This window comes from Pyxicephalus adspersus, chromosome 2 (assembly GCF_032062135.1).
Source record: "Pyxicephalus adspersus chromosome 2, UCB_Pads_2.0, whole genome shotgun sequence".
Lineage (NCBI taxonomy): Eukaryota > Metazoa > Chordata > Amphibia > Anura > Pyxicephalidae > Pyxicephalus > Pyxicephalus adspersus.
The window spans coordinates 32,148,231-32,163,819 of record NC_092859.1 but is presented as its reverse complement, the minus strand read 5'-3'; the positions used below and the strand labels follow the sequence as shown (position 1 = coordinate 32,163,819).

General features: G+C 38.4%; 1 protein-coding gene across 2 annotated transcripts; it reads left to right on the top strand.

Annotated features, from left to right (window-relative positions):
• The first annotated feature begins 226 nt into the window (after positions 1–226).
• SAMM50 (SAMM50 sorting and assembly machinery component) lies at positions 227–15,272 on the top strand. 2 transcript variants are annotated; one of them, XM_072400298.1, is made up of 15 exons: positions 227–373; positions 2,544–2,654; positions 3,297–3,398; positions 4,895–4,982; positions 6,063–6,169; positions 6,343–6,473; positions 7,033–7,120; positions 8,758–8,886; positions 9,302–9,373; positions 11,003–11,089; positions 12,598–12,668; positions 12,765–12,832; positions 13,062–13,208; positions 13,839–13,980; positions 15,073–15,272. In XM_072400298.1, exons 1-15 carry the CDS (start codon positions 353–355, stop codon positions 15,116–15,118), a joined length of 1,410 nt encoding a protein of 469 aa, XP_072256399.1. In that variant the 5' UTR covers positions 227–352; the 3' UTR covers positions 15,119–15,272. The 2 variants fall into 2 exon arrangements, with proteins under 2 accessions (XP_072256399.1, XP_072256398.1); XM_072400297.1 differs by having other exon boundaries at positions 246–397.
• The last annotated feature ends 317 nt before the right edge of the window (positions 15,273–15,589 follow it).

Genomic DNA, 15,589 nt, shown 5'->3' with positions numbered 1-15,589 from the left:
GAGCTGCAGGAACTATATATATATATATATATATATATATATTAAAAACATTAATACTGTTGCCTGAATTACATTGCAGAATGATTATTATTAAGTCTCAGTATAATGACATTTCTCTACTCTACATTCACTTTCAGCCCGTCACGTGACTTCTGTCACGCTCCGTGAAACGCCATTGGCCGCCTCAAGCCTCCTCTCTGTCACTGAAGTCCAATCAGAGCGCTCAGAGGGCGTGGACTGCCAAGGTGTCATGGCGGCGTCCAGGTCTGGGTGACAGGGCTGCGTCCGGTCGCTGTGTGGAGGTTACATTTGGGGTCAGAGCGGCGGCCGGAGCTCGGTATACACAGGAGTCATGGGGACGGTGCACGCCCGGGTGAGGAACAAAGAGGGAGAGGAGGTGACCTTCCCCGGGGGCGGATACGGGGGGCCGGTGTGGTGAAGGCCGGGATGGCTTGGGGGTGGATCACACCCGCCAGCTGTGACTGATTCCCGGCTGGGTTTTAGCTTTGGGAATTTTCTCTAATGTCGCTTTTGACTTCTGGATAGAAATCTTCTTCTATAGCAGCCAAAGGTTTCTTCTACACACACTGGCCAGTTTATTAGGTACACCTCTCATGCAGCCATAGAGAAGTCCTGGCATCCTCTGTACCCTGTGTGCCACTCATATGATGCCATGGCGGTGATAGAGGCCTAGCCGCAGTCATGGAGACATTCTGTGAGAAGTAACAAGGCTGCCATTGTCTGGTAATATAAGTCCTGGACAAGCTTGACGGCATTACCTGAGTATTCTGTATATCCATCATTCTTACACCATGACACTTCTAAACATTCACCATGACACCCTGTAAATTGGCAAAAATAGACGGTCTGCACTGGCAGCATGTAGAATTCACTCATGACAGGTCCTCTTTTTTTAAAATACGACCTAATGGTAGATTTCCCTTCCATTCCACTGCTGGATACCAAACAGGAAGTGAGAAGAAATCTCTCTGATGCTAGAAGAAATGCTTCTTTCCTATTGGCTTGCTGTTAAACCTCAGGCATTTTACTATTACCCGCCACTTCACTGTTCCCAACATTCAGCTCTCATTCAGCCATGTGTTGCTGTTATTTGTACTCTTTCCCCTTCTTTCCTGGACGTATCACTGGACATTCACAGAATATAAAGGACTCTGGCCAAGGACAGAAAGCGCATCAGTGAATGAGAAGAGAAACACCATGACCGAGCTTTTGTTTGAGTTGCACCCAGCTATCTAAACATTGGGGCTGCTGGGATTTTTAGTTTTGTATTAGGTTGTAAGCTTTTTGGAAGCAGGGTCCTCCTTTGACTTATACTTGTTTAGATTCTCTGTTAGTTGCTGGCCACAGATGCACTCTGCACCAGCAACTAACAGAGATTCCAGAGTCAAAGGAGGACCCTGCCTCCAAAAAGCTTACAATCTAATATGGAACTTTTAGCCGCGTCAATTTTTGTTCACCAGAATCACCAGCAACAAATACTTTGGACAAGTAAAGTTTTTCCTCAAAACTTTTTTTTTTGTTGTTGCTGTGTATGTCACCCCTTTAAGACTTTCACTCCTTTGTTTTTCATTGAGACCTTTATAACCTCAAAGGAAATTGGGAGATATATCATTGCATGTTCTGTGTTATCTAATAGGCAGTAAATACAATAAAAACAAACACAGACAGCAATAGAACACTGATCTATCAAATCTTTCCTCACTCTAATGCTAATTATAAAGTTTTGCCACAATTGCTCCTAGTGTGTATTTAGCAGTTCCTACACATACCTGCAGCAGCTTCTATTGCCCCCTCCACACACCCAGGTTGGAGCCTTGTGATAGGACCACAATATTCTTTGTGTGTGTGTAGAGCTGGCAACCTGAAGGGGCACTGGAAGCTGCAACCCTGTTGGTGAATACTTTGTATTCCTACAAGCAGATTTATTTATTCATTTCTTTTTAAATGACAAAAACACTTTACATATGACATATCAGGATCACACTGTACAGCAACACATGCGGGGAACATTCATTAAAATTCTTTAATATTTAGAGTTGCTAATCTATAGCTTCTTTCATTTATAAACATTTTTTTTCAGTATGCACTCTGCATATTAAATTAACAGCTGTAAACACATCCAATGTTCTGTGACCGTTCCGAGGTTCAATTTCCTAAAGAAATGCTTGCTGTTGATGCACAACAGAGAAAAAATGGCAGACACTATACTGACACGTTATTGTACAAAACTAAAACTAGCTTTGGTCACAACATCAACCCAAAGATTATTGCTAACATTTTTGCAGGCAAATTGCACAATAACCGATACTAAGCTGCTTAAATAAATATTCTTTTTATGTCTTAATGGGATTTATTTCTCTTCTAAGCTAGCCCCATTGGGGGTGGGGGGTTGTTAGGGTGTATTTGTTGAGGTCTTCTGTGCACTGCTTCGAGTGGTTTAGTGGTTTATCTATGTGATAAGTAAGTAAATGATATGTTGGTACTCATTTTCATATAATTACTCGTTGTCCTTTTATCTTTAGAGTCTGGATCCCCTTCCTATGGATGGACCAGATTTTGGAAATGCTGGCGATGATGGTGATCTGGTAGAGGTGGAGCCTCAGAAAAGGCAAGAAATTTTGGAAAACAAAGATGTAAGCATTTATACATTATAGAAGCAATATGGATTAACACGAGATAATGATACCATTTAAAATAGAAACTTTGTGAAGCAACTGTGTTGGTAGAATAAAAAAAAAAACTGCTTGTAAAGAAAAGATCTTAAGGGGCCTATCATTAAAATTCAAGGTTTTTGTTTTATATTCTTACCCCTTAAAATCAATTCACTGGCAAAGGTGATTTCAAAAAGAAATTAAAAAAAATGGTCCTGAATTTTAACACTTCAACAAACTCAGGTGACATCACCACTGCTGATCTTCACATGTCATAGCTTTCAGAGGAATCATTAAGATCTAATGCATTGGGAGTGTCTAATGTCTTGTCTCCTTCTGGTCATTGGGATTTATTCACTGACACCTGTGTCACTACTATATCCTGTAATGATGTAAGGTATGGCAGAACAAACCACAAGGTGCACAAGGGAACCAGTCTGTAACTTTTATAACTATGTATCGCCTTTGAGTGTCCTGTGTGAGAAGGAAAGTCTGCACTGTACTATAAAGTGGAAAGTGAATGTGCCATCCTTTATAAAAAAAATAAGGGGCAAGTAAATGGTTTACTAAGAAAAACAAAAACATTTTATTTTACCACTTTTAACAATTACCTCTGTCTTTCAGGTTGTGGTGCAACGTGTGCACTTAGAGGGTCTCGGAAGAACAAAGGATGACCTTATCATGCCTGAAATTAGTGATGTTTTTAAAGCGAAGAACCTTATTGATGTACGTATGCAATTTTTTAAAAACTTTTTTTTGGGTTCCTTTTATGTCATTTAATTCTGCTTTAGTATTTAATGGTTGATAAAAGAGGGAAGGCAAAGGAAAGGGTTAGACTATGCTTGGTAAACCTGCATGACAGTATTCAATATCTCTAATTCTTGTCATGCTGCAGCTATCTATCTGTGTTTACATTGACAACTCTCTGACATCCAGCTAGGCTCAGTAAACAGGAAGAAATGCCACTGAAAGCATCCCCTAAGCCTCTTACTGGACCACATTCTTACCCGTAAACCAGTTGCTTTTTCTTGGCGCTTATAGAATCCAGCATCTGATTGGCAGAAACCGTCTCCCCACCCCACTCCTATCAAACTGTACTGCGTTTCACATTGCTGCCATTCTTACATGTTTTGGGCACCAGACAAAGGCAGCTCACAGGAGAAGGAGAGCACTGATACAGCAGGTCTTTGCCTGCTATCTCTGGTTGAAGTTTCTAAAACTGAAGTTGACCTTCCAAACCTGTAACTGTAACATCCAGCCAATATGGACCCCAGGGAAGATTCACTCTTTCAAATGCTCACCCATGAACTCAGTTCCAGAATATAAGCAGTTTGAGGCCTGCACAAAAGTTTCCAGCAGACCAGGCCAATGCTAATGCTATCCAAACCCTCCAGATGCCTATTCTTGGGGTTCATCTCCCCACTGATTCTGTACCTGTCCCCCCCCCAGCTGAGCCATTGGCACTTTTGTGTTCCTGTACCCAAAAAAATTAAATGGGGACCACTCAAAATTCAAATGTTTCCAGCATGGCTGCCAAATCTTTATTTAAGGTTCGGCTATGAACTTACCTCAGTAGCTTTATGGTTTGAATCCATCATCTGCTTGAACAGTGCCGTCTGCTACTAGACTCACTAAATAACTTTTGCCTTCATAGTTTTTAGGTATGTTGAAGCCTTCACAGTTGAGGGGGTCTATTTACAAGCTCTGTACAGTTAAAGGACCAGTCATAGAATATGAAAAATATAAAAAAAAAATGGGAAACAGTTTTACTACTTGTTGATTGTATGTTAAGTTTAGTTGTGTGTTAAATTGTTTTTAAAACAGTAAAAATTATTAAAAAAAAACTGCTATACCCTGCCCCTTATTCCAGGGATGAAAGTTTTTACAAAACATTTCGTAAAAATTTTACCAAGATTGTCCTATCCTGATCTCTCCACCTCTTTGGCCTATCAAATTCAGTCTGATGGCAATGTATGTCAGGTAAATGTCTGAGAAATCAATGTTCTTTTTGTGGGTAGAAGATGGTGTGAGAGACAAACAATTTCACCTTCATGTCATGGGATTGCTGATGGATTTCCTTTTACTTTGTTGGTAGGTTAAATTTTTTTTAAGCCTTTCTCCTCACTTGGTACAGCTGTAGTCAGACTTTATGTCTGCATTCAGAACAGCAATTTATTTTTATTATCCTCTCTAAATTATTGGGAATATGTTTTGTTTTTTAGGTAATGAGGAGATCCCATGAAGCCAGAGAGAAGCTTCTTCGTTTGGGGATATTTCGACAAGTTGAGGTTTTGATCGATACCTGTGAAGGTAAGAACATCATTAGATCCCATTGGAAACTAAACTGACCAGATAACCACAAGTTCTCTTACTGTGAAATTGTTTGTGGTTGGTGCCTTAGCTATTTGTAAGGTTTTGGAACAACAAAAGCTTCTTTTCTCTGGGGCTTTCTTCTCTCTAGTGTGCAGGGAAGTTTTACATTTTTTCTAAATTGGTAAATGATGCAGTCAAGATGAATTGTTTCTTTTTATATTTAGAGATCTAAACTGCTCGGCCATTAGATGGTAATTAAAGTATATGTCTTAAATTTTTAATTTTTATTGATTTTTTAAATAGTCTTAAACTTTAAAACTGACAGTTAAAATGTGCCTTATCTGGTACCTTTGTTTCCCTTCTACATAAAAAAAAAAGTTAATGGAATTTTTAAATAAAGTCTTTTTCATTATTTAACTTATGTTCTACCCAGTAATATCATTACTAGATGTCTTTACTTCTCCATGCAACCTAAAAAAGCAAATTTCAAAATGCTTCAATAGCTGGCTGTCAGTCTGGAATAGTGAGCTTTCCCAGGCAGTATGCATTTGCATGCAGATCACCCTTGGTAATACTTAAAGTGTTCTGTGGCTCCATGATTGAAAGAAAGGAAGAGTTGAGGGTATTTTAGACTAAGAATGAAAGGGGTTGGTGCTGGTTGTCCCTCAGCCAATAAATGAGGCAGGTTTTATCTCACTTGCTGCAGCTTCTGGTGCACCTTGCTAGAAGCTCAAAATATGTAGAGAAATTAGAGTCAATAACTTTAGTACAGTAAAGCAGTCAATACAACTGCAAGACTGAAGGTTCCACCTCATAATATTTCCTGCCTCCATTACTATTTGCATGAATAGCTGTGTAACAGGCACACCCTTCTTTATAAGTGTGATATACTGTTCCCTACAGTTGTGCTTTCTGCAGTTACTTTTTATTAAATTATGCTAATAGATATGGACAGATGTTTTTATATTCACAGAGAAAAAATTATTTTTTAGTACTTTGTATTTCATTTTCAAAATTGGTACTGCTGGCTAGAACTTATAATCAAATATATTTATTGAGTTTTTTTTGGTTTCCTAGGTGATGATGCTCTTCCAAATGGCTTGGATGTCACCTTTGAGGTCAGGGAGCTGCGGAGGTTAACTGGAAGTTATAATACAATGGTTGGAAACAATGAAGGCAGTATGGTAGGGACATCTACTAAATGGTTATAAAAAGATAAATGGCAGCTATATTTGTTGACATTGTATGAACATATTTCAAAGCCAAAAAACACTTTTGTGTTTTTTTCTTTTTAAAATTGTTTCACATCATATATTCTTAGGAATGGATTACACGCATGTCTTTTAATCTCTTGTAGGTTCTGGGGCTGAAACTTCCGAATCTCTTCGGTCGAGCAGAAAAAATGACTTTCCAGTTTTCCTATGGAACCAAAGAGACCTCCTATGGCTTATCATTCTTTAAACCTCAAGTTGGGAACTTCGAGAGAAAGTAAATAAAGTTTTGTTTACAAAACTTTTGGGACATGATAATTCAATCCGAGCTCCAAATTGCTCCCCCCTTCCCTTAATGCAATACTTTTATACAGCTTTGCTTTGTACATACCTCTTTGTCCATGGGTCATCGGCTCATTCAGACAAGGTCACATTTCCTCTTCTACAGCACTGGATGGGTTATGTTTAGTGCAGAGACCAAAACCAGGCTCTATGCAGCTAGTGCATTAAATGATGTGAAGCGCTGGTCAACCTGAAAGAAGGCCAACATTGCATTGCAGAGTGGGGAATGTGTGTGGGCTGCTATACTGACTTATTACAGTCAATTTTAACCTTCCCCATTTGTCTTTCACTTACCTGATTATTCTGGAATCTGGATGCTCTGGGTTACTACTCTTTTGTTTATCTTTGTTCCAGTCTATTCCATAAGATTAAAAATATCTATCAAGGTGTTACAGTTTTTAGTTTGGTAATACATTTAGAAATAAAACTTTTTGAAAGGCAAAGTTTACAGCAACAAGTTTACTGTACATTTCTAATATGTTTTTTTCCTGCAGTTTCTGCCTCAATTTGTACAAAGTAACTGGCCAATTCCCATGGAGTTCCTTGAGAGAGACAGATCGTGGCGTATCTGCAGAGTTTAATGTAAGTAAATGTGTGCTTCTTTTATATAGGACAGTTTATCATTTAACACAACCACAGTCAGTTAATGGTTTGCATACTTGACGGTAAACTGATACTTGTGATAGGTATAGCTGTACTTGGGAACCTGCAGTGTAGGGATTTCTGTGCTTCTGCCTTATTGATTCTGTCGTCTATGGCAGTGTTTTTCAACCGCTGTTCCGCGGCACACTAGTGTGCCTTGAGAGATCTTCGGGTGTACCGTGGGAAATTATCCAATTTCAGTTAATTGGTCTCAAAATAATTTATTTATTTATTTACTGCAAAAAATTTGTCTTCATTTGTCTATACCAGCGATGTATAGTGATAGGCAGAACCAAAAAAAACTCTTCCACTAGATGGCAGCAGGTAGGTAATTTACATGTCTGACTTTTTGGTGGTGTTCCGTGGGATTTTTCTAATTGTAAAATACGTGCCGCGACTAAGAAAGGTTGGGAAACACTGGTCTATGGTGCTGCCTTATCAGTCCTCAAATCAAAAATAAGAGGAGTAGCTCTGATAAGTCCTGCTACTCTGCTAAGTGTCTATACACCCACATGGTGCAGAACTTTCTACCTGTTCTCCTTACTGGAGAGAAGGTGGAGTCATCAGAGGGCTAATACTGACATTATCATTTTTATTATTAATATACAGTATTTATATAGCGCCAACATATTACGTACTTACAAAGTCCATAGCCACGCACAATGTCAATCGCAATCTATTGACATGAGGAAGCAAAGTTCTGCCACCAATTTCTGCAGTTCAGAAAAAGGCATAATAAGTCTGTAATAAGGGAAAAGAACAGTTGCAGGTAAACCACAGGTAATCCCCGTGACTATTAGGGATTTGAAGGGATTTGGTTTGTAGGACTAAAAACACATGTTTAATGTACACTAAGGTATCCAGAGGATTTAATAACATCCTGCCATAATTTCTCAAGTCTTCAGCCTAAATTCAAGATGTGGGGTCTTGGAAAGAAAATAATTTTATTAGGCTGCTTTTTGTTTTGAGGAGGTAAAGTTCCTAGATTGGCTATGTTTTCATGCAGACATAATCCTGTCCGCCAGCGTATCGAAGGGGCTACCCAAAGGGACGCCAAGAAAAAAGGCTTGGTGATGCCAGGTAATGCAGTTGGCTCTGATTAGCAGCAGTTTCTGATTCACACTGTGAGAAGCTTGGTGTGCAGTGAATCAGATTATGCAAACTTAGTACAGGAGATGAGCCACAGGAAAGCCTGGAGTTCATCTTTGTTTACTATGCATATTCCAGAATATTTTTTTTGGAATAGGAATACTGAAGTAGGCTCTATGTATCTGTATAGTTATTCTGAGTTTGTAGCTCATTACAGGGAAGCATGCATGAAGATCCTTTCTTAAAGGTGCATTGACCCTTTAAAAACAAATATGGCACAGTAATAAGTGTGTGCTCGAATTTAAATGGGAAAAGCCTCATACAGGTAAAGAGGCTCCTTCTGTCTTTTGACTATGCTTTGTGTACATTTTTCACTGTACAGTCATCCACTGCAGAGCAGTATTCTGACAGATTCTCTTTAATTGGTTTTGCTGAACCTTCATCTGGCTGCCTCTTTGTTATTTCTAAAGTCCTGTTTCTTTGATCAGTTCCCAATATGGAAGACCAGTCACACCTTGAAGTGGGAGGGAGTTTGGAGAGAACTTGGCTGCTTGGCCCGAACAGCATCCTTTGCCATACGAGAGGAGAGTGGACACTCTCTGAAGTCCTCTCTAGCGGTAAGTCATCATCCCGTGGACGTGTTGTCACCTTAGGATATAAAAACATCTATTATGACTACATTGGGGGTGTTTTGTAGTCCTTATAGAAAGCTGGGAATAATGTAACTGATATTATAGTACTTCCCAAACATATAGCATGGCACGTGAAACTGTACATTACGAGGTCAAATGGGAGCAAAAAAAAGTTAATTGCTGAAGATTTAGGTACACTGTATATTGCAGCATTATGTGATGTAGCGATATGGTTTAGTTGCTCTACTGAAAATTTCTCCTTAAAGCTAAAATCCAAGGCAAGAGCACACACCTAGCCTTAATCATCTGGATTTCATGGGTAGTTTATGCATATGAGAATGATGGACAAGTACCTCGGACCAAAACTTTAATAATTTTTCATCTATATTGCTTTTTCCAGCATACAATGGTTATTGATAGCCGCAATTCTTCGATCCTGCCTAAAAGAGGTGCCTTACTGAAAATTAATCAGGTAACCTTTATAATCCATACATTGTATTTTGTAACTAATAGGCTGGCCAAAGACAGATATTTCTCCAAGAATGTCGAAGGCAGGAATACTATTCACTGTATGGCCAAAAGAGTTGTAAATAAAGGAAGGGAAGACTAGTTCAATCCCTCAATATGTTTTTGTAATATGTATGCCAACCCCTTATTTTCTAAAATATAAAGAGACAGAAACTCAAACCAGTGTTCTCGATGAGTTTAAGATAAGAGGACTTTTCAGACACTAGTATAAACTCTACTACACAGTTTAAATTTGTTACATTTAAAGTTATGTTGTAATAAATTTTGTGTTGTCTATACACAAAAAAGTAAAAGGTCTTGTTGCCCAACATGTTTGCCTATATAATGAATCCTCAGGGGAGGTTACTAGAGGAGACACATCCATATGTGAACTGTATGAATGACGGTGCATCCAGGTAATACAAACAGATCATCAAGAAAGAGTATGTCCATTGTAGTATAATATCAAACATCATATATTATTTAAAGGGTAAAATCTTACATGTCACCTCACATTGGCGGTGCTTGGGAAAGCTTAGGTATTGAGGGTGTTCAGCAAAAGTTGAGAAGCTGGAAAGTTGGTATAGGAAATTGTCCTATAAAGGTTGTAAAAAAATATGTATACATTTGTGTGTGTGTGTATATATATATATATATATATATATATATATATATATCAACTTCTATCATTAGCAAATCGTATAAATTATTTCAGGACAAGAAGGTGTTCGGATGGCATTAAGGAGAGTAGTATTATGAGTAAGAGAGGCATAGGTTATAATAAATTACTGTTAGTGCAAAAAAAAAAGTTATGCCAATGGTTCCTAACTCTGTTGTTGCAAGTGCACTAATATAGCTACAATCACCTTACACAAGAAATTGGAGTGTGTCTGTTGGAATGTGTGCCCATTCAGTCAGAAGAACATTTGTGATGTCAGGTACAAATGTTGAATAAGAAGACTTGGTTTAGTGCTCTAGGCTAGCTTTGTGCACGTGGGTACAGTCATGCTGAAACAGAACAGGACTAAACTGTTACCACAAGGTTGGAAGTGCAAAATGTCTGTGTGCTGTAACTTTAGTAGTACCCTTCATGGGAAACTCCTAAACCCAATAAATTAGAGAGGTGTGCACATACTTTGGCTATAGTGTGGATGTGATGGTCATGTCTCAATAGGTCTTTTCTTTTGACAAAATAATATATTCCTGTGCTCACATAAGAAATGTGATCCTCTTTAATTCTGACCTGTCCCTAAAAGCACTGCACATGCAGTACTTTTGGATTCTAAGCTGTTACAGAAGAGAAAAGTAAATCCCCCAGCTAAAAAATTGGAAAATATTCCTGTACAGTAAAGCTGCACCAATAAGCAGACAGTTGTATATGCAACTATTGTAGATTTGGTGAGAAAACTAGGACATTCGGAGGAAACCAACAAAAACCTGTAGAGGGCATTGACAAACAGATAGTATTCCCATGTTTACAGTTTGTTCATTAGACAGATGTAGAAAGTGTACACAAATATGTTTATGTTCAACAATGGCTGTATTGTTTGTCTAAGTGGTCTGTATTTCTAGTCATTCAATTTGTGTCTTACAGGAGCTAGCCGGGTACACAGGAGGAGATGTCAGCTTCTTAAAGGAAGACTTTGAACTGCAGTTGAACAAACGGCTCGCTTGGGACTCTGTAAGTTCACTTTATAGATCAATAAAGACAATCTCCTCAATGATCCAGAAAACAAAGATTTTGTTGTTTGCTAAGACAGTGGGCAGTGGAATAAAGATCACTTGTATGGCTGCTGGGTCAGATGTACATCTGCTGTTAGCACGAATACTATTTTATATAGATTGGGTACATGGCTGTAAAATATTTGGACTGTTTCAGGCTTTTTGATTCTCATCATTCCAAGATGTAAGAAAAATGTCCTTAAAGTGGACCTAAACCAAGAAAATAAATAAACACCAGGAGGAGGGTAGTACTAGTACAGATTAGTATCTGTTCTATGGCTCTGCATGCGGCACCACCACCAGGGATAATGTAGGTCCTGTTCATGTGCAGGAGTTACATCATCCAGTCAATGAACAGGATCACTGTCTCCAAGGAAGTCAGGGAAAATGGCGGTGCCCATCACTGCGGGAGGACAGCACAAGGTAGGTATGTGCCATAATCAGCAGGTATGCTTAGCATTATGGTGGAAGCTTACCACCCACCAATGAGTTTAGTTCCTCTTTAATACAATAGGTCTTCTCAGCAATATAGGAGGATATTAATAGGTTATGGTGAAATTTGCAGAAACCAGAATCCAAAGAAACAAAATGCAAAGTGCATTACAAGCCACATTAGGTCAGATACAACCTGTCTCATTTCCTGGATGGAGGATCTAGCACATTTATTGCAAACTGTTTCTTGCTCCTTTTATTTCGTTGTATTTCAGATTTCCTATTCATGTAGGCTCAGCATCCCATGTGGGTATTACCCAGGGCAGTCTGCATGCAAATGCACTTGCCTAGGAACCTACACTACTCCAGACTGAAATCCACCCTCATTTATATATTTGCATAACTCCTAAGAGCCAGACCACTGTTTTCATCAGGGGTGAGTGATGAGGCAGGGTCCTGTAATGATTTCAGAAAACTATTTACTGCACCCTGATTGTTCCTCTCACCAACCACAGCCTGTCTGCATTGCATTGTAAAGCACACAGACATAGTCAGTCTAAAATTAGCTATATAATAAAACCAGAAAAGTTTTAATTAAAAATGTCATGACCTTGTTGATAAGGTTAAAAATGAGTGAATCAGGGAAGGCAAAATATAAGCAGATTAACCTTCAGCTTTATTAAATTCTTCATCCAACTCATGAGCACACGTTCAAAATGACTAGTTAACACGTTTTTTTATTTTTTGTAATCTTTGCCAAAAAGCAGCCAAACAATATTGCAAATATTATGATTGTTAACATTAACCATGTCAGCGTCCTATTCTAGTAGCCCAGTAGAAATTATTGTTGTTTATGAAGTAATATCCCCTAAGTTAGTTTGTCCTAGAATGCAGAAAAAGTCTGCAGAGGAATGACTAGCCATCTAAAAGTAGTTTTTCATTGATAACATTTATTAAAATACGTTATAACATATAATGTAACATTCCAAATTTTCTTGACTTAAGTGAACCATATTTGGGGCTTTACTTTACCAGGTGCTTTCTACTTCTTTGTGGGGTGGAATGTTGGTTCCATTAGGAGATAAACCCTCCAGCATCGCTGATCGGTAAGTCCAACAGATTTAATTTCTTGATTAGGAATAAAAAAAAAAAACATTTTGTTGTTTTAATCTTGGATTTCTTTTGAATTTTGTGAATGAAAGGTTTTATTTGGGAGGACCAACAAGCGTGCGTGGATTTAGCATGTACAGTATTGGACCCCAGAGTGAAGGTAAGCATATTTAATTGTAAAGTATTTGCATAGGTTTCACTATGTACAAAAGCTGTTTGAGATATAATTGTATAGTACAATTCGGTTAATTGGTGTTTGTTTTTCTAATATTGCTGATCTCTGTAACTTGCTTTTTTATACTTGCAGTGTATACTTTAGCTACAGATTTAGCAGTCCATTATGGATTTGTAATTGTGACCCTCAGTCATGGATTTTGTTGTCCTTATAGGTGACTATCTTGGTGGTGAAGCATACTGGGCTGGTGGTATTCATCTCTATACCCCACTACCCTTCCGTCCCGGACGTGGCGGTTTTGGTGATCTTTTCAGGACCCACTTTTTCCTTAATGCTGGAAACCTCTGCAACCTAAATTATGGTATGTATGTAAATCATTGTGCTATAAGTATGCCCCCCCTCCAAAAAAAAAATATTGAACTGTGTGAATTGTTTGTATTAAAATGGAGCACAATTTTGAAATGCAACAATTATTATTTATTTTGCAAGAGATATTCCTCTTTTGCAATAAAACCAATGTACCTGTTTGCATCCCTCTGTAGAATGTGCACTGAGCTCATTCTCAGTAGTTCTCAGTGCCTACAATAAGCAGTTGAAGTTGTCTCATTCTTGCTTGGTCAATGCTCCCATTTGAGTGGCAGTGTTTGCTCCCTCTGGCCTTTGCACTGCATCCTGGGAGAAGACTATTCGCTCCCCCATAACCAAATAAACCAGATCTTTATCCAGATTTCCAATGGGATTAGTCTTCAGTTTTCATGAATGAAGTCAGAGCATGTGAAAGGTGAGCAGAAGTTGATTTGTTAATAGTTTTACTAGAGAACCTGTCATTTTGCCTTCAATGAACAATGCAACAGAGTTTCTTTAGGTGTATTTCATTTCCTGTAAGAAAAATAAAAAAAGGCTAAAGTTTTCTTTTGGTGGAATGTTGTGTGTCCTGCACTTTGGATAATAGCTCTCTCATGCTTTGTGTTTTCTCATCCTCTACTCTCAGGTGAAGGTCCAAGGGCTCACATCCGCAGGCTGGCAGAGTGCATCCGCTGGTCATATGGGGCAGGCATTGTGCTCCGGCTAGGAAACATTGCAAGACTTGAACTGAATTACTGCATCCCTATGGGCGTCCAGAGCGGAGACAGGTCTGTGTGAGAAGAGCATTGAAAAAAATGTGGCTTCTTGTATTTGTTTTTTTTTTCTATGGAAACAAAACAACCTAATGGAATGCTATTGGTGGTTGGCATGAATATCTTTACTCAGTTAGGGCTCAGTGCTTCACCTCAAAGGGGACCTATCATGGCTGAAATTTGAGAGCAGTCAATTTTATTTTGTTTTTAATGCTTTAGAAAACTCCTACAACCTATTTAATTTTCTATACAGTGCAGGAGGATTAAAACTTCTTTTATATTTTGCTGGCTGTGTCCCTGCCAGGAAAATTGCCCTCACTTCTTTTGAGCTCAGACCGAAAGACAAAAAAAAACAAAACTTTTTTAGGACAGTGAAAAAAAAAGAACTTTTTACAATGTTTTAATTTTTTGTCGGGACCTTCCAGGTTTAGTGAGGACTGATAACCCCCTTCCTATTTCCAGTCAGAAATTGAAAGTAAAAGGGAAAGACAATCCAGCAGAAGTTTTAATTAATTCTTCAGCCATTTTTTTAACTAGTGTTGGATAAAGTTATAATTCAGACCTATACTCACCTGTCCTGCCACTCGTTCTGTGATTCCTTGTTTTCTTACAGAGCAAAGCCACCAGCAGAATTTCCACATCTATTACACTTCCATCCGTGTCAGATGCCCTCAGTCCCTGCTCTGTATTAATTTATCTGTTGGCCTGTATGTTACTACAGGATACAGTAGGGATGTAGGGACCAGCAGGTGAACAGTATCGGTCTGTGTGGCTGGATGACAATGTAGGAGCACAATTGGAAAACAGGAACAGAACGTCATTCTGATAATTAAAATTCACTAAACAAAGTCCGTCATGGCAGCATCAACAGAAATTACATTAGTTTTTTTGGAATTAAGACTTCCGTTGGCATGTAAAAGCTCATTTGACATTTTGATTAGTTCTCCCCACCTACTTTTTAATTATATCTTTACTATTCTTTGACAGAGTTGTGTTACAATCTCTGTGCATGACATCTGAACATTGCACTATAATTTGTTCTGGGAAATATACAGTGTCTGTATTTCTCCTTCAGTATTGTAAATATGTTTGTATTTTTTGCTTTAGGATTTGTGATGGAGTCCAGTTTGGAGCCGGCATTCGCTTCCTTTAACTGTTGGAGAGATCCACTACAAAAGCACTTCAGACAGAAATTTCTGCACTATTTAAAAACCAACATTATGTTTTTCTTAAATTCTGTTTATGTACAATGTTTTACCCATCAGTTTATGGAGACAGCTGTACTATTAAAACAACAAAAAAAGTGATTTTGTTTTGTAATTTAATTATGACTGTATGTGGTATTTTACACACAACCTATCCTCTGTCCACTGCATTGTGCCTGGCACCACCTGAGCAGCAGGTTTATTTTGTCACACTGCTCCTGTATACATGGGAGATCTAAAAAAAATTCTACAAGTACCCTGAAAAAGGTTTGTTTCATTTGCTTCCATCCCAGTCCTCTTTCCTCATGTAATATGAGATTTGTCATGTGAAACATTCCTTGCACTGGTCAGCAACACTGTGGGGAAGAAGAATGCTTTCATTGCCTGTATAAACAATAGTGAACAATATGAGTGATGAA

Coding starts and splice junctions, on each gene's coding strand:
- SAMM50 (XM_072400297.1), top strand. CDS start 353: ATGGGGACGGTGCACGCCCGGGTGAGGAACAAAGAGGGAGAGGAG. Junction 4,983..6,062: donor TTTGATCGATACCTGTGAAG/GTAAGAACATCA, acceptor TTGGTTTCCTAG/GTGATGATGCTCTTCCAAAT. Junction 7,121..8,757: donor GCGTATCTGCAGAGTTTAAT/GTAAGTAAATGT, acceptor TTCTTTGATCAG/TTCCCAATATGGAAGACCAG.